We start from the raw sequence: 22,444 nt of genomic DNA on the forward strand, positions 1-22,444 counted from the left end.
GCGCAGGGAGCTTGGACAGCAGGATCACCTTTTTGTGCACAACTTCTTTAACCTCGTTGGTCGTGAACTTTACGTGTTTGTGACACTTAGAATTTTTTAAATTTTATTTTTCGAGGTGCGCACGTGTCGATTGTCGATCGATTTGCCAATTTTGAGTTACTTGCCCTTACTTCACAAGACACCATAATGGTCCTTCAAAAAGCCTCAGATTTTACCTCAAATTTTCAAATGCTCCGCTCCGCACCAACCCGCCTCTGCTTGGTCGCTCCGCTCTCTTGCCATGTACTCCCCATTGTGAAATTTTCCTAGAAAAACCCCCGACACCCTTACAACACATGCGCCTAGATATCCTAGATTAGTCGGGTCTCTGGTGGTCATGGCACCGAGGTGGGGCGTCCCTTATTTTCATTTCCGATAGGTGGCAACACTATTGATATGTCATACTGAGATGCCAGCTGTTGATATTTTGGTCCGTTGTGAATTTATTTCTGTCAAAAACAAAACTCTAACTCGTCCATAATAACAGACAACTGTTTGAAATCCACAAGTGTCCACCTGTAAATTTCACCATCAGCCAATTTCCACAGTGGTACACACAGAGCCTACATGGATGGACATTAGCACACTTCCAGTTGGAGTCTGTGCAGATCATACTGTCCAAGTTGAGGACAATAACCTCCATCTACTCCATGACGTGCTGGTCGGCCACAGAAGACTGATTCTACCAACATGTACCACTGAGCGGAACAGGAAATCATTCCTGCCTGTGGCCATGAGACTTTATAACTCCTATCTGTAGAGGCATCCGGTCAATTTATGAATAAATTGGCTGGCAAAACTGAAAAATAAACCGTACTATTGATTTAAGAGTTCACTGCACACTTTAATCCTAACAGACTGAATACTTGTGATCCTACAATGCCTTGAGTGATATGGAACCAGCTGAAGCAGATATTACTTCAGACCTACAGCATTTTGACATCTTTAAATTTCTGAGCTTCAAAATTGACAGTTAAGAGGAAATGTAATTTACAAAGAGCATGCCACCAACCTTGACAAATAAAATAAAGGTTGTTAAAGTCATGCTACTTTTAAAAATACAGTAAGAGTTAACATATATGCACTTCAAAAATCAGTTAGAAGTGTAAATAGAAATGGGTGAACGCAATTTACAGTAAGGCTTAAAAAGGGACAGACAGGAGGACCCCGTCTCACTGCACATTAACGTTGTAATACTTATTAGCTAGCTTAGCTAACGTTAGAGCTTGTTCCAGCAGACCATTGCTAAATCAGCATGACACAAATCAAAGTTAATTTAATGCCCTTTCCCCTCCCTGCCAAAACCCTGCCAGTAAATTGAAACTGAACATTTTCAACAACGTTGTCCTTTAAGTCTGTCCCCGACTGCGTTGGCATTCTGTCTCACACTATCAATCCACCATCTTCACTTTTTATAAAAACAGCTGATGAAGAGACAAGTTGCTCGACATATTGCCAGATATATATGCTGCTGGTTATGCATCTGCTGCCTGCCAAAATGGCCTTGCCTTGGAGCTCTATATCGGAATGGATTACAAGATAAAGTATGCATTTACACTAAACTGACACAGGCCGTTGTTAAAGGTCACATAGAGTGGTCCTGTTGCAAATAAATGTTAGTTATGGAGGTCTACTTACATATATTAACTTGTTTTTATTGTCAAAAACCTCCTAGTTTCTGTAAACGAGCCGATAGAAATCCTCTTTTCTGACAGTGTTTTTCTGCTGCGAGATTTCAGAGTGAACTTTCACCCCCAGAAGACAGTCTTGTGATTGGCCAGTACTATCCAGCACATCCGTTCACAGAAGCGCAGCGCCCCCCTCTGGAACGGTGGATGCACTGCTCCTCATTATCAAAACATTGTTTTAACAGTGTTTAAAAATAGCTTCGTCACGACTCCCCGCCGCAGTCCCTTTTATGACTTTAAACCAGAGTCAGACCCAGAGTCAGAAGACACTGTTGCTCGTGAAACACCTCCACAACAGACGTTATTCTTCTTCTGCGGTTCAATGTACGCAACCGGATGTGCCCGGACTACCGCCCGGAGCAGGACGATCGGTTGTTCAGGAGAACCGCTGCTTACGTAACTATTACGGGATTTTCAGTGATCTCGTTGAGCCCCGAGATTACAATAAAACACAGCGTTCTCAGCAGTGGCTGAACTGTTTGTTTCGAACCGTCAGGGCTTCATAAACAAGGTAATGACGCAGATACACACCAAAAAAAACAGCATTAATAGGAACTTCCGGTCTAGTTCCGCTTTAAGTGTGAACAAAACCACTTGCATGTGGAAATGCAAAGCAGCTCTTACCCACAAAATTATAGGAATATAATACCCCACTAAACTCAGTTTAATTTTTTATGTGTACAAAGATAGCAACATATCACAAACCCCACCTGTAATCCTTCTTATTGAGGTTGGTAAAGCGCAGCGTATCATCCATGCTGCATGTCACCAGCTCATCGTCTCCGACAGTCACCATCTTGCTCACCTGGTTGCTGTGGCCCTTACCAGAGAAGCAGTCGTTCTCTCCCGTTTCTGCATCCCAGTAATGTGCAGTGAATGTTAAGAAACAATCATTTCTTGGTCATGGATATTTTATGTTGCATGGGGATAAAAGTGATGGAATATGTGGCGCTGGCAAGACATTAGTTCATTTCAGCGTTACTGAGCGAACCATAGAGGCATAATTACTCAAAACCCATCCAATATTCATGTTTAGAAACACAACTGCATGCACCTTTCTGATACAACCCATTCATTTTCAATAAATTACGATTTTGTGGCTCTGCTTGATCAATGAAAAGGATATTGATGTGTCCATCATGACTCCCCGAGTAGATGTATGATCTCCCGTCACTTTTATGAACCGTCAGACAATGGATGGATTTGCTGTGACCCTGTAGAATGAACAAGCAACATGTTGCAAAAACTTGTCTCTAAACAAACAATATATGTTTGTTTATCTTTCACTACAGAAGGAACTAAGGCCCCGTTCACATGAGGATGCTTGCAGGTAAAAACGACAAAACATTTTATCGGAAGTGCCTTTTGTTTAGATAGTGACAGCGTTTTTGGGGCTTAAAAACACTAAAAGCTGAAACCACCCTCCTGAGTGGAAAACTTGAATACACGCCGCCGTAGCTTTTCCGTCTACACTGCCAAGGCATGTATGCTAATGACGGGCGCAAGAGGATTTCATGAATACTGACGTCACGTTAACTACACTAATGACGGGCGCTAGAGGATTTCACAAATAAATAACTAAATCCTGCTTTGTATGAATATTTTGAAAAATGTAAACGAAAACCCCCTCATTGCCTTCATTTATTCACATTACTCATAAAGTTTTGATATCGTACGGTTCTGACAGCAGGGCCGTTTTTGAGACGCCACATGACTGCGCTTGGCTGTGCTCGTACACAGCTGTGACATCTCTTTTACTATTGTGGTCAATGGGAAAATTGCATTTTGGGCCCCATGGGATTGTTTGTTGCAGTACCCAGAGTGGCCACCGTGTAAAAACTGTCTTCAAGGCAGAGGGGGCGGTGCTCTATCCAGATTTCATAATACATCCATGATCACAGAACCACCTAGCCCCCTGGCAAGCATGCCCAATCGAATTCCAAAGACTTTTACATCACCGTATGCATGCAGATTTCTTACCAAAAACTTTTGTCTAAACACGTAATAAAAAATGATGACGCAACGCCACTATTACGTCTTCTGTTCAGACAGTCATCATGTAAACATAGCCTAAAAGACCTCTGCAGTTGGGTGCAGAGAAAAAAACTTATACGTTCCGAGCACTAAAATGATATATTATGCATCAATAAGAGTAATGACTAATGGGGGAATCATCTGAAGATGGTGGTTTACATTTTACACAAATCAATTCCAGTGTTTCAAAAAAAAAAAAAAAAATTCAGCTTAAAGATTTAAAAATTTAATTTGTATCCAAGAAATTCAAAACTATCAACCTTTAAAAATGTGAGAACCTGACCTTAACGGTGCGTATGAGCCGGTCAGGGTTGTTCTTGTCCAGGTAGTTGATGTATCCCGACAAGGAGATGCTGAGGAGGTGGTCTTTCTGCCAAAGGCACCCCAGCTGCTGAGCTGTCACTTCAGAGCCCATGTTGAAGGTGATGACAGCTGTCCCTCGTTCAACATCCCAGAGCTTCACCGTCTTGTCCCCCGAGGCAGAAATCAGTTGGGAGCTGTCAGGACTCCAACTGATCTGGAGGATGTGAAGAAAAAAAAGTATGATAATATGTATTTTAACGTGGTTTGTGTAAACATAATTAAAGTGCCATGTTAAGGCAGATCAAGAGTGACACAAATAAACTGCAAAACAATTGTGAATAATTTGGAGTGCACATGGCTCCGTACACATCTCATGTGCTATTTAAGAAAAGAAAAAAACACATCACATGAAGAAAGAGTTAAAGTCATAAGCTGGTGCTCAGTCATGAGTCGTGATTCTGGTTGTGGATATGCATTTGTTATTTTAATAATTTCAAAGCGATGTCATTAACATTATCCATTCTGATTGACCCCTAAGGACTCTTTCTATAATCAATTAATCTGTCAATTATTAGTTGAGGTCCATAAAATGTTGATCTGTGTTCTATAGTTGTGCTCATAAGTCTACATACCCTGACAGAATGTATGATATCTTAACCATTAGTATCGGCTCAGCTCGCTTGGAACCTCACAAAAGCAGGTACTAAAAAAAAACACCAGTTACTATACTTAAAGGGGACATTATGCAAAATCAACTTTTTAATAATTTTAATCCTTATATTTGGGACTCTGGAGGTCCTATCAGTCGGTGAAGTGTGAAAAAAGATGACTCACTAGTACTAGGGCTGGACGATTATGGCAACGATTATTTTTGATTGATATAGAAATCACGATTAATATACACGATTGTTCATCGATTTCAAAACTTGATTATTTATTGAACCACCAAAACTCAACTTTAAATATAAAATAAAAGAACAGCCAGAAATAAATTAGTAACAAGTAAAAGAAAAAAGAATAATAATAGTAGTAAATTAAAATAAAATAATAGCAATAAAAACTATAAATAACCAATCTACAACATACAAAAAACACTAATAACAGGGAAAATCAAAACAAAATGGTCTTCTTTTTCAAAAAACAAAACAGCGCTATACTCCCTCAGCACATCTTTTACAACTTCAGCACAACATTCATCATACAGGGCTGGCAGTGCAACTCTGCTGAAATGTTTACGTGATGGCAACACAACGCTTGTCCAAAGTCTTAACAAGTATTTTGAATCCTGGTTTGCTTACAGTACTGATGCTACATGTCATTCGCTACCATAAATGTCACAGCCTCCACCATCTCTTGACGGGACGTGGTGGGATATGGGACGGCATTGGAAAGAGCGTCTTTAATAGAGGACTGTGTTGTGGTGGCGCTGACTGACGAGCTTTATCGCCTGGTCACATACCACTTTATGACTGAACTTTAAGTGACTGAATAGGTTGGTCGTGTTGCCTCGAGGAGCAGACACGGCAGCGCGAGAAACATTGCAAACAATTTCCTTTTGCTCCCAGTAGCCTCTGTAATTTCCTGTCTCTTAAGTTTCGTTTTACTTTATTTATCTATTTTTTTTAAGGTGAACCTAAAGAGATACTACTAAACAGAGCGTCAGAACTGGGCTGTTTTGGCAGGGTGATTGAACTGCTGTGGTGCTTCATCATTATGGTATTTTGACCAAAACATGTCACAGACATATTCATTAGGACACCAGGGAACTAGGTTAACTTGGAGAAATAGGATATAATATGACTCCTTTAATAGAAAAGTAAAAATTATTGCGTAATTTTGAGCTCTGCTGTGCCTAGCCATGCTACAACTGTGTAGTGGAAAAATGACATTAGTATCGTAATTAAGTTAAGTCATTGAAAAGACACGATTGTATTGGAAGATTCTTAACGTCTTCTTCACTGTTGCCCCCGGTACCGGGAACAACGCCAGACGCATGAAGCTCATATAAACCATTCTCATGTGAACGAAACACAGTTAAAACAGCAACGGATCAAATCAGCAGGAGCAAAAAAAAAAACTTTCCAGCACACACATTGAAAAGCGGCACCGGAGCATCAGCATGATTATGTAGACAAAGAAAACGCGTGTCGACTGGACAGCGGAGAATCTACAGATTCCAGCAATACCATCACTCTTTTACATTTTATCACTCTACGACCAAGATTCAAGAATCCAGCCCTAAAATAAGAGCAAAACTACAACTGACTTTCAAGAATCACAAGCAGAAATGTTGCTGTTACCTTTGCTGTTTATCAAAACAAGTTATTTCCACCAGAACAAAACCACTTCTACTGAAGAACTACACCTTCCAGCATGCTTTGGGAACAAATCCCGGTCTGATTGATCATTACAGAGCAACATTAGATTGTTCCGATTAGAGAAAGACAAATGTCCGCACAAATGCGCCATATGAATTATGTCCTTTTGACTCGCTAATTAAGTGATTCACACGCATTTGGAGACCGGGGTCTGATTCTACCGGTTTAGAGGTTTAAAACGAGCTGTCAATCACCCTAATTGACCAAGGTAAGTCAGAGCTATGGCGCTGCGCAACTGAAGATGCTGCAGAGCCACAAGTTCTTTTTAAATCTGTAGTGACATATAAATAAAATTAAATGGGTTTTTAATAATTTGGTACGTAAGAAATCTCAAATGGCACAGATGCTGCCAAACTGTGCCAAAAGAGAGAACGCCTAGACATCTCTTTGCTAAAACCGCTGTAATTCCTAGGGCTGTAATTAACCAAAGAAACTCTTGGTCGACTAAAGCCCTGAAATTTCGACCAAAAATCGGCTAATCGACAGGGGGTACTTTGCGGGTGCGGCTCTATTTTGAAAAGAGCTGCACCTGCAAAGTACCTGTGCAGCTGCGGCTTTTAATTTGAAAAGACCCGCAGCCGTGGCTGGAGTTCAACAGAGTCTGACGGCTCAACATCGTTTGTATTACGTTCATCTGCGCAATACCATAGCCCGTGATAGCCGAAAATAACTAGTAATAAGAGCAACGCAGCTCCGCGGCTGAGACACAAATAGACCGTGGGACGCTGCCGCTGTTGCGAGCGGGTGCGTCTGCAGTTATAAAACCAATCAACGATTATTAGATATGTTCATACTCAAAACAGACGGAGCAACCTTAGCTTAGCGTTTTTAAATGTCATGTTTGTAGTAGAGCTGTGAAAAGCAAACCGTTTCTTGCAAAGTTTGCATTCCACTTTTTTACCGTCATTTACTTTTGAAAATTACTGCCACACTGCTGATGTCTTTGACATGGATGTGACAGAAGGACTGACTGTAGCCTAAAATGAAAAGCTCAAAATTCACATCTTATTAATGGCAACGCTAATCTGTCTGTCGCTCATGAGCCACGGAGCGACAACAACCCACTGGGCTGGACTAATCCAAAATAGTGGAAAACAAGGGGGGTGTTTTCTGAAGACAGGCTGTTACCTGTGAAGCACGGGTGCTGTAAAACACCCATATTAGCATGTGGTACTTATACTTACTAATGAAATTCACCACAAAAAATAAATAAAAATAAAATAAAAAATTTAGTCGACCAATTACAATTTTGGTCGAGCCAGAGCCTGTCGACCAATTAGTCGACCAGTCGACTTTGACTTTACAGCCCTAGTAATTTCACTCTGCTACATTTCAGCAGCATCAGACTTTGCACAGCTCATGTCCACATGTTGTTGCATGACTTCCATGTATTTTTAAGCTCCTACTGCATATTTGCTTGCTTTAAAATGCAATATTTCTTTAGGTGAGAGAAAAATATCCTTCAGTTATGCTGTGTCCCATGTACATTTACACAGTGGCATCTACAGTGAAACTTATCTCACAAGTGTTATCTGTAGTTTGATATCAAGATAATCCACATAGAGCTTGTAACTGCAGAGATTTACTCTATTTAGTTTGGGCATGTCATTTTCCAGCAGGGACTCCAAAAAGAGGGTCAGGGAAGAAGTGGTTAAGATTGTGACATCAGTATCGGTACTGGACAGGTTGTGGTCTCAAGCTATCCCTAGTAACTGATACTCCATGATCCCAGTTGCAACCACAGATGTAATTATGTGGGATATAGATGACTTAGTTTATAAAGAGACAAAATAAAAAGGTAAATATTAGGGCTGTCAAAATTAACTAACCCGTTAACGCAGGATGATTAATTTGTGGAATTAACGCGTTAATTTTTTTTAACGCATTAACGCACTAACGCACTTTCATCGCGCTACGAGTAGACTTGCAGTTTATGAACAGGCAAGACAGGCAACTGCTTGGGGCCCCGAGCCGATTGGAGGGCACCCGACACTCGGAGCCTAAATGCATCAGTGACCAGCCGCATCCCTGTCCCCCTTAAACAACAATGGTTGATTTGCAATGACATCTCAGTAGGAAACCCCCCTAACGGGGCCCCACGTCTCCTCACGTTAACCTGTGTGAAGCTGAAGGAAAGTGAAGAGGAGTTATCAATCAGGAAGTTAGAAGAGGAAGAAAAAAGAGAGGATGAAGAAAAAAGAAAGAAAGACACAGTTGTAAGTGGTGCTGCTAGCGCAGATAATGATATAATCATAACATTAACAGTCACTGTCTAACTAACGGGGACACAGACAGCAGCTAACATTAGCGTCAGAATGCTAGCTGACGCTAACGCTAACTAGTAGAAGCAGTGCTTCTCCTGCTGTGGGTTTAGTACCCCCAAGAAAACTATATAACTTCTATACTTTATATTTTGTTTATAATGCGAGTTATTTACAGTGCAATGTGTAGTTTAAAAAAAAAAGTTTTTTCAAAGTTATTTACAGTATTTTATTTTTTCTATTTATTTATATTGTCTTATAATGTGGGTTCTTTACAATGTAATGTTTATTTTTTACCAAGTTTGTACAGGTTTTTACAAGTTATTTACAGTATTTTATTGTTCTTTACATTTATATTTTCACATACTTTATGTATCTCTCCGTTCCTACAACAATATAAAGAGAAAATGTGAATTTTTCTGGCATATTTAAGAATGGTAATTAATCGTGATTAATCTTGATTAATCCACAGCTACCCTGTGATTAATCTGATTAAAAATGTTAATCTTTTGACAGCCCTAGTAAATATGTTTGCATTTACATTTTAAAAAGAAAGAAAAAAAAAAAAAGAACTCACAGCATAGATTCCTCCAGTGTGGGCCTTCTCTCCACCCAGGGGGCCACTATGATCAGCAGTTTTTCCATCATAGACGTGAATCTGTGAAAATTAAAATCATCAATAAAATGACCTTTTGGACTTCAGCAAGAGTTAAAACTTCGACACTCACCTGGCCATCAGCACCAGCTGTGGCAAAATGATTTCCATTGGGAGAGTAGCGGACGCAGTTCACAAACCGGCTGTGATCCTTTAAATATCACCAAGGACAAAGGAGAAGAGAAATTATTCATTATGAAATATATTTTACTCTTACAATTCCAGTATGTTAGGAAAATTAGATGATATAAGAGTAAGTCAGAAATGTAAAATTAAGCATTCGCTACAACATCCGATGGTTGCAAAACCTTTCATTTAAGATTATTGAACCTTTGTCAGTTTGGCACCAGAAACACAGACATTACCCAAAAGAAACAAGATGACAAAAGCATTTTAAAATTCTGAATTATACTGTAAGAGACATTGGTTTATGTGGAAGAATGAACCTGAATCTAACACTTGCGGAATGTCCACACAAAAATGAATCTAGGTCAATCTACTGAAGCTTCTTATCGCATCAGCATTTTATCTACACAGAAACAGTATTTTAGAAGTGCTGAAACACTTTTTAAAAATGGGATCACAGTGGGAAATCTTAAAATCACATTCGATCAAATCAAATTTGAATGTAGACAAGCAATACCCTAGGAATGGCTCGTGGTCAGATGTGGAGTGAGAACGCGGTAAAAGCTCCGACACATTTATGACAAAAAACCTATAACAAGAGTCTAGTGGACTATTAGGTGTGGAAAAAGGCCTAAGAGATACACAACGATAGATTTACAATACATCATGCAGTCCTACAATATGCACGATGAGAAACGATGTTATAGTCCCGCTTCTGTCTTGCATTTGCAGTCACTCAGCTTCATTGTTATCTTGTATTGGGAGTGTGTTTGGTCTGTTCACTTTATGATAACTTAAAACTTAAGGATTTTATCTTTTTTTCTTAGTTACCGTGGATTTCTTCATTCTGTCTCTGTGATTGTTTACATTGCAATGTATACTTGTTTGAATAAAGCCTTATTTAAAAAGAAAAAAAAGTTTGTACACGGTGCATGCTTAACAATGACTTCTCCAGTTTTGGAGTAGCAGTGCCACATGTCGGGCTGGCATATGCACTACAGTGTGGATGAAGACATTTCCTGATGATGCCTTGTTTACAGAAATCATCATTTATGTCTTGTTCTTGCGGGCCTTAGTGGGTCTGGACACAGCAGAGTTGCTATCACTCTTTTCTATCTACATCTGCCTCTACTGGCACCACAGCGCCAACTAGCAGGAATTACTGACAACTTATTACTGTGAACATTAAACAAGATGGACAGCCATCCAATGAGAAAATATACTAAACTGGCTCTATGCATGGTAGGTTTGATGCACACAAAAGGTGAAAAAAACAATAATAAAACCATTTTTAGAACAAATTGGCTTCAGGCAAAAGTCAGTAAATTTTAAAAGGTTCGGTAGAAGACATTTCTATGGTCTGGTTTTTAGGGCTCCCACAATATAAAATAAATGTGGGTCACTTTTTCCTAGCACAGGTCCAGTGTTGTTTTTGACAAACGTCTTAGATTAAGTCTTAGTCTTATGGACTAAAATGCTTATTAGTTTTAGTCACATTTTAGTCACTTCTATATGTGATAGTTTTAGTCCAGTTTTAGTCGACGAAAACTCAAAAGGGTTTTAGTCTAGTTTTGGTCAAAAAAAAAAGAAATATAGTCTTTTAACAAACTTATTTAGGTCAATAAGTATTGGAGATTGCTGTTGGGCAGTGTCGCACGTGAGTTGTGAATATAGCAGCAGATCTATAACACATTGCAACACAAATTATTTTTTTTAGAGGCTGCGCAACGCCCCTGCTGACGCTCTTCTCCCGCTCCTGCATTGTGCGCCGCTGTAAGCGGACTCTTTATATCCAACGCACAATGGATAATTTCACATAAATAATGTTGACAGATTCTCAAGAGCGCACTTTTCAATGTTTTTACTCTGTGGTCTCAATCTTTGTGTAGAAATGCTTCAACGCTGTAATTAAGGGAATAACAGATGCAGCAGATGAGCTCCTCTCTTTAGTTAACTGCTCAAAGAGAGAGAGAAGAGAGTTCTGTCACGGGGAGTTCATAATCTGCACTGCAGCCAAGTTTCGCTTTTGAGAGACTTTCCACCAGTGCTGTTCCACCGTGTCCTCACATCTTGTTGGAATCGTTTATTGATGTTCCAAACTGATCTTGGACAGACTCTAATCGGGTATAGACAGGCGAGTGCTGGCCGCAGTTTTTGCATGCGTCATCACAATATCATTTCGCTGGTTGCGATACGTGTCCAGCCATGGCAAAACCGGAAACAGGGATAGAATGCAGCAGCAGATACTTTTTAGGTTTTAATTGACACGCACAATAAGCAGAAATGTCATGCATTTTAAAACGTCTGACAGACCACCCACTAACATTTTCGTCCATTCTCGTCTCATCAATGAAAACTCACGCAAGTCTCGTCATGTTTTAGTCATCAAAGAGCCATGTTTATCTCGTCACCGTCTCGTTATCGTCATGAAAAAAAGTGGCGTCAACGAAATGATTTCGTCATCAACACTGCACAGGTCCAAAGAAATTTAACTTGAATAATAAATAGTTTGCTGAAGTATCCCTTATAAAAGCCTGCTCAAATGTTCAAAGTTCAAACAAACACTACTTACACGTAATGTGACCTTGAACTTGAAGGGAGGCCCCTCATGGAAGCCAATGAAGTTGTCATCACTGCCAGTGACCAAGCGGTACGGGCGACTTGACTTGATGTCAACAGAGTTGATTAACTTGGAGTGGCCGGTAATTTCCCCCACACTGGCGCCAGAATCCCAGAGGAACACAGCTCCAAACCTACAAGAAGAGATGAGCACACATTCACTTGTGAGTTTGTGTGTGAGAGGAACACCAACCAATCACAAGAGTTTCATCCTCTAGGATGAAACTGAAAAAAGAAACAGACCTTAGTCATGATATTGTGCTTTACCTAAAAGCAAACAAAAAAAACAACTTATCACTGAGGTCCTACTTTCCCATTATTTTATTATTAACAATTGCTTTTTGGGAAAGAAAGATATACACTTGAAGATAACACTTGAGATTCCACCAGAAGTGTAAGCATCATTGTAGATGCCACTGTGTCAGAGTAAATGCAGATGGAACCCAGCATAAATGAAGGATTGTTTCCCTCATCTAAAAAAATACTGCATTTTAAAGTAAATCTCACATTTAAAAATATGCAGTATGAGCTTAGGCATTCTCTAGTTTCCACCATCTGTGCCATTTGAGATTTCTTAGGTACCAAATTATTAAATCCATTTTTTTATTAATGTTCACTATTGATCTAAAAAATAAATAAATAAAAAACGTCAATATATTACCCTATTCAAATAAAACCACACAAAATTATTATATTTGTCTTCTACATGAATAGATTTACAGAACATGTATAACATAATAAAAACTGTAACAACAACAACAACAACGACAACTCTAAACCAGCGGTACCCAACCTTTTTTGCTCCACGGACCGGTTTAATGTCAGGAAATATTTTCACGGACCGGCCCCCTAAAGCTCTCTGGTCGCTATGGTAACGCTTAAACGTGCCTTCAAAATAAGATACACAAAACAGCTGTTAACATTTCATTAATGTTTATATATTTGTTTCAATTCCTAAGTGAAGCCTGTCTTATTTGGGACAAGAGTCTGGACCTTAATTTGCTTGCACAAAACTATTGATCAGCACTCAGCATTTGTTTGTTGTTCATCAAAATCAGTATGCGCCGAGAGCGCGGGCGAACGAGCGGGTGGGAGAGAGAGAGTAACGAGTGCGAGTGAGTGAAGTCTGCGGTCTTGGCCATTAGTTCATTTACTTATTTTTGTGTAGGCTGAATAAGTCGCACAAGTAAGCGAGTTTTGCGACTCACTCCTTGTCACTGAAATGTTCTGCCAGCGGAGACTTCTTTTCTGAGAGAAATCTCTGCAGCGGCTCTCGCTGCAAACACTCTGGCCAGTGATCTCCCTCGGGATGCGTCAAGAGTGAGTCATAGACAGATGTAACGGAGGGAATCCGGTCATTTTTCAAAATAAAACATTGTTCAGACCCCGATAATAAATAAAACGGAAATGGGTTATTTTATTCAAGTTATTTATTCTTTTTGTGCGTCCCGGTACCAAATGACCCACGGACCGGTACGCGGCCCGGTGGTTGGGGACCGCTGCTCTAAACGAATAGAATCATGCTTTGATCTCCAAATGCATGTCAATCACTTCATTATCACATCAAAAGGATGCAAATGCGAAAGATGCAAATTTGAAGGATATTTGCCCTTCTCCAATCAGAACGATCTAATGTCACTCTGGAATGATCAATCAGACCTTGGAATAGTCCACAGAGCACGCTGGGAGGGGTGACTTGACAGGTATTTTTACAATTATAATAAAATAAGCAGAATAAAATAAACTGAACTCATGTCCAAAGCAGATACAGTATATCAGTTGAACTGCCTGTGTTGGCTGGTGATTAGCAGTCACTGGGGTTTATTGTGAGTGATAATTAAACTGTTAATTTTAAAACATCAGTCCACATTCGTTCATAGCATGAATATACTTACTTCCCTCGTCCCTCTCCAACAACAGCAATCCTGTTGCTGTCCTCTGTCCATGCAATGTCCTTGATCTTGCCCCCAAAAGGAGTGTACTCGTACTTGAGGTTGTGATCCTTCTGAGTGGTGTCCCAGATGCGGAGCTTTCCAGATTCATCTTAAGGATTTAAATTCCATAGTTTTATTTTTCATTCATAATAACTGTGTTCAATGGATAATTCAGGGTTTTTGAAGTGTGTTTGGATGAGATACTGACAAAATCAGTGCCGACTGCGTCATGAACATTAGGAAACCAGCTTTATTAATACATAGAGCATCATTCACACAGCCTTTTACTGAGTGGAAAGTAGTGCTGGGGGAATGCCGGTTTATACCAAAAACCAGTATTAATACCAATTAGAGAACCAATAATGAATGTCTGCAGTTAAGCATGCACACACACACTTGACTGCACCTCTCTCTCACTGGAGCACTCATTCCTGCTCATGTATAAAATAAATGATGTTGTATACCGTGAAACCATTGACATTTTGAAAAATACAAGGTTGTAGAAAAAATTCCAGTCAGAAAATGTTTTCTAATAGCAAGAAAAAGTGGTTGAAGTATTTTTTTAAATATCCTAGACTTAAGCAGGCATAGCTTTTTATTAGGCAAGCCTTTTGTTTTCCGTGTCTCAAAATGGTTCCTGGCACAGGGGGTGCTCGCAGCACAGATTTCGTGTCAGTGCCTCATAAAACCACAATTAACAAAATGGAACTACCACTTTAAGTAGATGAATGTTTGTCGAGACAAGATCATATCAATGTCGTTTACCTCCTGATGCAATGTAGTATCCGCTGGGGGCATACTTGGCAACAGTAACTTGGTGGGCATGTTCCGTGTAAATATCTGCAATCGCAGGGTTCTGTAAAACACAGGAGTGACATCAGAAGGCTTGTATCTGACAAATGACAATGTGGATAGTCATAAAAACACTTTTACTGTTACTGCACTTCTGCCCCATTCGTTTCACAGTATATAAAATGTATACAAATATTATTATTACAAATATAATTAGAGCTGAAACGATGAATCGATTACTAAATTAATCGCCAACTATTTTGATAATCAATAATCGGTTTGAAGCTTTTTTCATTATTAAAACAAGATTTCTGATTGTTCTAGCTTCTTAAATGTGAATATTTTCTTGGTTTCTTTGCTCCACATAACAAAGAAATCATTAAAACTGAATCATTTTGGTTAGTAAACAAAACAAGACATTCAAGAACATCATAATTTCCAGCTTTGACAAACACTGATCAACGTTTAACATTTTCTGACATTTTATTGACCAAACGATTCATCGAGAAAATAATCGAAAGATTAATCGATTACGAAAATAATCGTTAGTTGCAGCTCTGAATGTAATAGTGCACCAATTTTTTTCTTTCTTTTTATCCCAGGCTTGCACGATAAATCGTAAAAAAAAAAAAAAAAAAATCTCGATTCACAACTACACATGATAATTTCTAAATGACAACAATTCATCTGCATTTTATTTCATGAGCTGCATCACAAATAAACAATCCCATTTTTTTCCCTCTGACTTTCTCACCCTAAACGCAGCCTTGTCACTGCCTTCTCTTGTTGTTAGTGATTCAGTGCTTGCTAAGGAGAAATAAATAGTGGTAGTAACGAGAATCATACAACCACCTGACCTGAGCTTGTGACGAAAAAAGGTTTGCATTCAGCTCGCTACTCTCGATCGTCGGCTTTCAGCAGTGCCGTCGCTAAATACACATGACTCCACTGTTAAAGCTATACTTACTTTTCTTGCATTTTTACACTTTTCTTTTGTAATCTTATATTTACTTATATGCACTGTAAAACGTAAGAGAAACCCATCAGATTTTGAAACTCGTCATTATTTAATTCTCATATTATTATGATAAAAGTATGACCAATTGATTGAGATGTTGAGTCTTTTTAACTGATCTACAGTTCAGCATTGTTCGGTTTGACTTTTGTGTCTCTTCCTGTGACGGTACTCTGACCAAGCATGCATATTCCCTGCTTTGCAACATGGCTGGTTTGTGGGAGCAAAAAAATCATGCATCATTTGTTGTTGGCGACTGATCTTCCTATCAATAGCTAGCCCGGATAGGTTTGCATTCATTGATTTGATGAATGCGATTTGAATTTGGTCACTTCTCTTGAAGGTAACGTCACTTCAAGCAATTTCCGATGTTAATGGAAGTATTATACACTTTCTGAACTAGAAATAATTAATTAATGTAGTGTTACATACTAAATGTGCCTAGCCAACATTTGTATGCTAACAATTCAGCAGCAGATTTCATGTTCAGGAAAAAATAAGCTGCATGGGCCGTTTTGTGTGCAGGATAAAAATTTACCAGGCACAGTGTATCAAAATGAAACTCCACCTTTTTTGGACTGCACCCAGAGTACACCTTACACAGGTGTTGTGTGTGTACAGTATGGATGCAACGGTAGAGTTTTCCCACGGTTCGGTATGCATTGTGGTTTTGGTGCCACGGTAGGGCTGAACGATATATCGTTATCGTATCGATATCGAGATATGAACATTCAAGATATTAATATCGAAAAAGCGACGATATAAACGATATAGATTTCCCCCCGCGCTCGCCCTGCATGTACAGCCCCTGCAGTAGAAATAAACATCTTTTTTACGATTGTCCTTGAATGCACCACTACGGCCAGCCAATCACAAACCTTATTTCATGCTTGCTGTGGATCGACAGCTGAAGCAAACCAATGACAAACATAGGAGAGCGGGAGGGAGACGGAGACTGAGACGCACACTCACACTCACTAACACGACATACAGTGAGAAAATAAAAATTAAGAAAAGTGACATGAGTGCGGAAGATAATGAGGCCGGTGGCGATTTTGTGCCAAAACATAAATCATCGATCATTTCGCCACAACCACGAACCTGTGGTCAAGCCGGACAAACGAACCTTACATCAGTTTAACGATCCATTTTATTACAACAAACTCCGAACTCAAGAGCCGATGTCTGCAGACGCCCTTCTTCCCCGGGCAGCATACAGGTGATAATATACCGCAGGAGACGAGAGGTGCGTTAGCTGCTAACGGTTAGCAGACTGGGACTTGAAGGAGGACCAACAGGTTTGCGTGATGACTGATAACGCATCGAACATTAAAGCGGAGCTGCAGTAAAAAAAATGTGATGATGATGAAAAGTTATTTTTTTATTTATTCTTTGGTAACTTTATGTTAATGTTGATGACTGGCAGTGAGTTCTCATAAATAAAACTGCACTTTCCATGTGGAAAGTTTCCAGTCTTTTGTATAATGTTTTTATTTTTCTGAAAAATGCTTGGTTTTCACTGAAACTGTAGTCATATCGTATCGTATCGATATCGAAATATCTGGCATGAATATCGAGATATGAAATTTTGACCATATCGTTCAGCCCTATGCCACGGTATCGGTACGGTTTCGATATCTTCATATAAAACTACTCAGACTAGCAAAGGCAATACTGCATTGTAAAAATTATTAAAAGTACAGATATAATCACACCACAAACTTTATTTAAAGGTGCATTATGTAATACATTTAGAGCAACTGGCCATAAAATCCTCCTAATATGTCACAGAGGACCAGGAATCATGTTCATATAACAAACTGAACTCGCCAACAAAACTAGTAAAAAAAAAAAAGATTTGCATTAAAAAAAAAGATTTCCGAACTGGAAAGTTTGTTTATGTTTTGAAATTGTGTTTTGGCATGACGCCCCATCTACCGCCGTCTACCAATCATAGCAGTCAGTAGAGTCTCAGCGGTTGAGCAGCCATAGGTTGCCAGTTACGTCTACAATTGAAATGAAACGAAAGGAAACCTAAAAGACCTCGGTATGAATGTCAAAAACGCCAAGATAAAGTTTGCGGCAAAGCGAGGGTCTATATAGGACATGCTAACGGTGGAGAGTTTAAAACAGGTAAGTTCAGCTTGGCTAACTACGTTAGCATCATAGCTCGACTGTCGAGGTCTGTGTTTTGAACTGTTCACTCGGTTTTGGGGCTGCCGTACTGACGCACCGGCAGTTCTGTTCTGTCAGCGGCTGCGGCTGGTTCTGTTAGGCGTGGGCTGCGGCTGGTTCTGCTCGGCGCGGGCTGCGGCTTGTTCTGCTCGGCGCGGGCTGAGGCTGGTTCTGCTTGGCGCGGGCTGCAGCGGCAGTTCAGATGACACAGAGATGCGTCTTTTAGTCTCTTTCTAATCTTACCTAATAGGGTTCTCCTGACATGTAAAGAGAGAATAATAGCGGTAGCCGAGTGGTTAAATAGGTGGACTTGTGTCGGTAAGGTTGTAGGATTGATTCCGGACAGTGTCAAAATGATTTACCTTATTATTATATAAAACATTAATACGCTTGTGATGCATAAAATATTACCATAAATAAATATATTGGGTGTGTGGTGGTAATTTGCCCCGCATGCCACGATGTCTCACTCTAAGCTTTTGTCAGAAGTTGGCAGCCCTGCTATATAACATTGTAAAAGGGGAGGCAAAAATGAAGGACAGTTCTGTCAAATATCATGCATAAAGTTATTCCATCCGATATATCCATCCCTAGTCAACAGCTAATGTTACCATAAATTATTATACATCTGGATCTTCACTGAGAGAACAGAATTGTGTGTCTTAGGGCCACTCATTTATGATAAAACGCTTGTTGCTGACGGAGTTACATGTCAACCGCTCTGGCAACCTCGACTCTGGAAGTGGAGGGGTGGAGTGGAAGGCGGATACGACTCACAGCAGTGTTTTGATTTTGAGTGAAGCAACCATTTTTGGCCACATTGTTACATAATGCTCCTTTAAACAATATTTTAAACAATAGTGCAATCAGATCAAATGAAACAGCAAACATGAAACCACACAAATTAAAAAATAAATACATTTTAGTGCTATTCAACGAAAATAAATAAAATTTTAACCGACTCACAGAAACTACAACTACACCACGCTGCGCCAAGTGAAAAAGACGGTTGATGACGATGTAAATGGGAGGCTTGCTCTGGGTGGCGCTGTAGAGCGAGTGTCCAATATCCAACTTCAAACCAACTTCACTGCGCTGCATAACAGATGCTTGCACACCGTCGTTTGTTTGTTGACATTCATTTTCTCATTCTCATCGTAATCTACGCTGAATCCTAAATGATCTCACACAGCGGACATATATGAAGACGGTGCCGCTTCAAACTTCCTTTTTCTGAGTCTCGTTCACTCGCGCTGATTGACGCTGAAGGCGGCTTGACTCATGTCTCTGCTCCTGAGTGGATCTAATCACGCAGAACGGGCAAGTAAAATACCGAATACCGTTGCATCCCTAGTGTACAGCAGTAAAATTGAAACTTTTATTTCGCATCAAATTAGATTTTTGAGGTTGTGTGAACTACTGTAACAAGAGACTTGTTTTTTTTAAAGTAAATGAAGAGAGACTTACGTCAATGTTCCTGATGATGACGCACTTCCCATTGGTATACAGGAAGTTGTTGCCTTTAGGATCACCACCAATCACTTTTGCAAATCCCCTTTCCATCTGTGGTAGACTGGCAAATACATGTTCTGAAATTTGGCACAAAAAGACATGGGAGATAATGTGAAACACTGAGGTTGATGCAACTAAAATAATTAATAAAAACAAACAACAAGAACAAAAACACTGCACATCTACACACAAACCATGCTTTAAATTGTAGTATTTTAAAACAAGGATGAGAAATATCATATAAAATATCAAATGCTTGCAAAATGAATTACTTTTTGATTAAAAACAAATAAATAAAATAAAATAGCTAAACTGCAGCTTTTGTGATTTGCAATGTTTGTCGTTTGCCATGTACAACGGTAATTGTTGAGCCCACATTTTATAGCTGTAACGACGTCTGTTTAATCACGTCTGTTTAATCACTGCACTTCCCGAATTGGGTCCAAAAAGAAGAAAATTCTTATTGAGAAGACCACCTTTATTTCCTTGTTACAGTTAAAGACAGTGCCCCTCTTGAGTGTGAGCTTCTTCCCCAGCAGCAGTTCCTGACTGTCTGGACATGTAATAACAAGTTGTGAGAGCAACTATTTCCTCCATCTGACGTTGGCTAAGCCGGAAAATACCAACTTCTCTAAAAATGCCTGTATCATAGAGGGGCATTTTAAGAGCGGAGAACATTCACAATAACACGTCTTAATGACGTAATATGATAATAGCACGTGGGTTAAACAGCAGCAGTGAACGACTAATGATTTATATTTATGACACGAAGTGTCAAAATCGTGCAACTGTATGGGCGAGGTTAGCTAGCTAGCTATCTGCGAGCTACCTGGCTGAGCAGCTCAAGCTACTGAAGAGCGTTGCTCAGAAAGTGAATTTCCTGTCAGCCGTGGCCTTTTAAAAACAAAACGGACTTACTCTGTGTATATGGCATTTTGCCTGCTGGTGTCTTCCTTAACGATACACTTGTAAATGAATGAAAGGGTGAGACAGTGGAGATTTTCAGGCAGTTCACTCGTAGACCACTCAAACACGGAAGCGAGTACAGCTTTCGCACTGTCTGTCTTTGCCCATATATAGTAAACTCACATACTACGATTTCAGATACTGCCCTCTATGGGAAAATTCCCCCTCACTTTGGTCTGTCAGGCTCTCAGGCATTGGCAGGCCAAGCACTCGCCATGGCACCACAAGAAGATTCTGGGTAAAGTACGAAATATGTAGTTTTGTATACAGTTATATATATATATATATATATATATATATATATATATATATATATATATATATATATATATATATATATATATAACTATATATATAACTATATATATAACTATCCAACCCACTGAAACAACCAACTCACCCACTGTCCATCTGACACACCAACCAACCCACCCACTGACTGTTGAACCCTCCAACCCGACTAACCCACCCACTGACTGACTGCCCAACCAACTAACTCAACCAATATATATATATATATATATATATATATATATTGGTTGAGTTAGTAACTAACTAACTCAATATATATATATATATATTTATATATATATTGGTTGAGTATATATATATATATATATATATATTGGTTGAGTTAGTTAGTTACTAACTCAACCAATATATATATATATATGTGTATTTGTTTTAAATAGCATGCACAAAACCAAATATATTATTGGAAATGAATTGTTTATCAATAAAAAATACATTATGTGGTGTTATAAATATGGCTGAAAATGAGTTGTTACATGATGCACAAATTTGCTCTTGTCACTATTGTGATTTGCGTCACAATCGTTTGCCTTTATGGACCCAAACTGGTTTGACAAAACATTCAAAACCATGTGATTGATAATGCTTGACCACAATTATATACACTACATTGTCATTCTATTTTACTAATATTGTTTTCACCATGATTTCAGGTTATCAGTTTAGACAGGACAGTTCTGAATCAATTATGACATGTTTATAGAACTACAATGTAATTTATACAAGCAGCAGCAGAAAACTGATATCAACTCCTCCACTGACACAATTATCCAGTGACCTCACAGGAAATAAACATATAATTGTATTTTACTGTATTTTATTTGTATATTTAAAATTTTATCTCTGATTTGTTTCTTTATTTCATTCATAAGCTTGCTTTGCTCTGAATTGTATAATATTTGACCTCATCTGGCCCTCTGTAATTGAGTTTGACACCCCTGAAATAGACCATGAACAAGCAGGTTTTCTGTGACTGAGAAAGTTGAAAAAGTAAAAATCTCCAAAACAACTCGGAACCAGGTCTGCAACTAATGATTAGTCTCATTCTTCATCAATCCATCTTTTCTTGGTTATATAGTAGTCTTGGACATTTATTAATTTATAAATGATAAAAAACAGTTTGCAGTGAAATAAGAGGTAATTACTAATTGATTATTGTTGCAGCTCTATTCTGAACTCAATTAAACGTATTTGTCTCCGGGTTGCAGTCATAAAATATATATCTACGACAGTATAAAAGCAATTAATGAACGACTGAACATCACTACCTGCTCAACTGGAGTACACAAATCATTTCTCGTCAAAAAGGTTATTTTCTTACTTTCACAGTAACTCCCTGAAAATGTTTGGAGGACCCTGACTCATTTTGAAAACCTTTGATCTCAAGGGCTTTCATATAGTTATTAAGTGAGGGTGTAACTATAAAAATGTTTTGTCACATATATGTTTTCTCTCTCGTTTTGTGAGTGTATGTTTGTTCTTGCACATTTCATCCCTTGCTTCTGTAAAGTAACCGTTGTCAAGGACAAAATAATTGTAATGACTACATTACTGGAGGTTTTCAGAACAGGAGGCGAGCGGCCCCATGGGAGATGCCAAACATTGCCAAACAGGGAGGGCTGTTTTTTGACAGAT

General features: G+C 39.0%; 1 protein-coding gene across 1 annotated transcript in view; it reads right to left on the reverse strand.

Moving 5' to 3' along the window:
• Window positions 1-20,569, reverse strand: part of wdr1 (WD repeat domain 1) — a 30,309-nt gene extending 9,740 nt beyond the window's left edge. The window contains exons 1-10 of the mRNA XM_083906282.1: window positions 20,450-20,569; window positions 19,487-19,608; window positions 14,803-14,893; window positions 13,999-14,146; window positions 12,057-12,237; window positions 9,432-9,509; window positions 9,281-9,361; window positions 4,045-4,278; window positions 2,852-2,941; window positions 2,438-2,592 (exon numbers count right to left, since the gene is read on the reverse strand). Of these exons, the coding sequence (XP_083762408.1) occupies window positions 2,438-2,592; window positions 2,852-2,941; window positions 4,045-4,278; window positions 9,281-9,361; window positions 9,432-9,509; window positions 12,057-12,237; window positions 13,999-14,146; window positions 14,803-14,893; window positions 19,487-19,608; window positions 20,450-20,465 (1,196 nt within the window). The 5' untranslated portion in view covers window positions 20,466-20,569. The remainder of the gene's footprint in view (window positions 1-2,437; window positions 2,593-2,851; window positions 2,942-4,044; window positions 4,279-9,280; window positions 9,362-9,431; window positions 9,510-12,056; window positions 12,238-13,998; window positions 14,147-14,802; window positions 14,894-19,486; window positions 19,609-20,449) is intronic.
• Window positions 20,570-22,444: the final 1,875 nt, after the last annotated feature.

Source organism: Microchirus variegatus (assembly GCF_963457635.1).
Source record: "Microchirus variegatus genome assembly, chromosome: 19".
Classification (NCBI taxonomy): Eukaryota; Metazoa; Chordata; class Actinopteri; order Pleuronectiformes; family Soleidae; genus Microchirus; species Microchirus variegatus.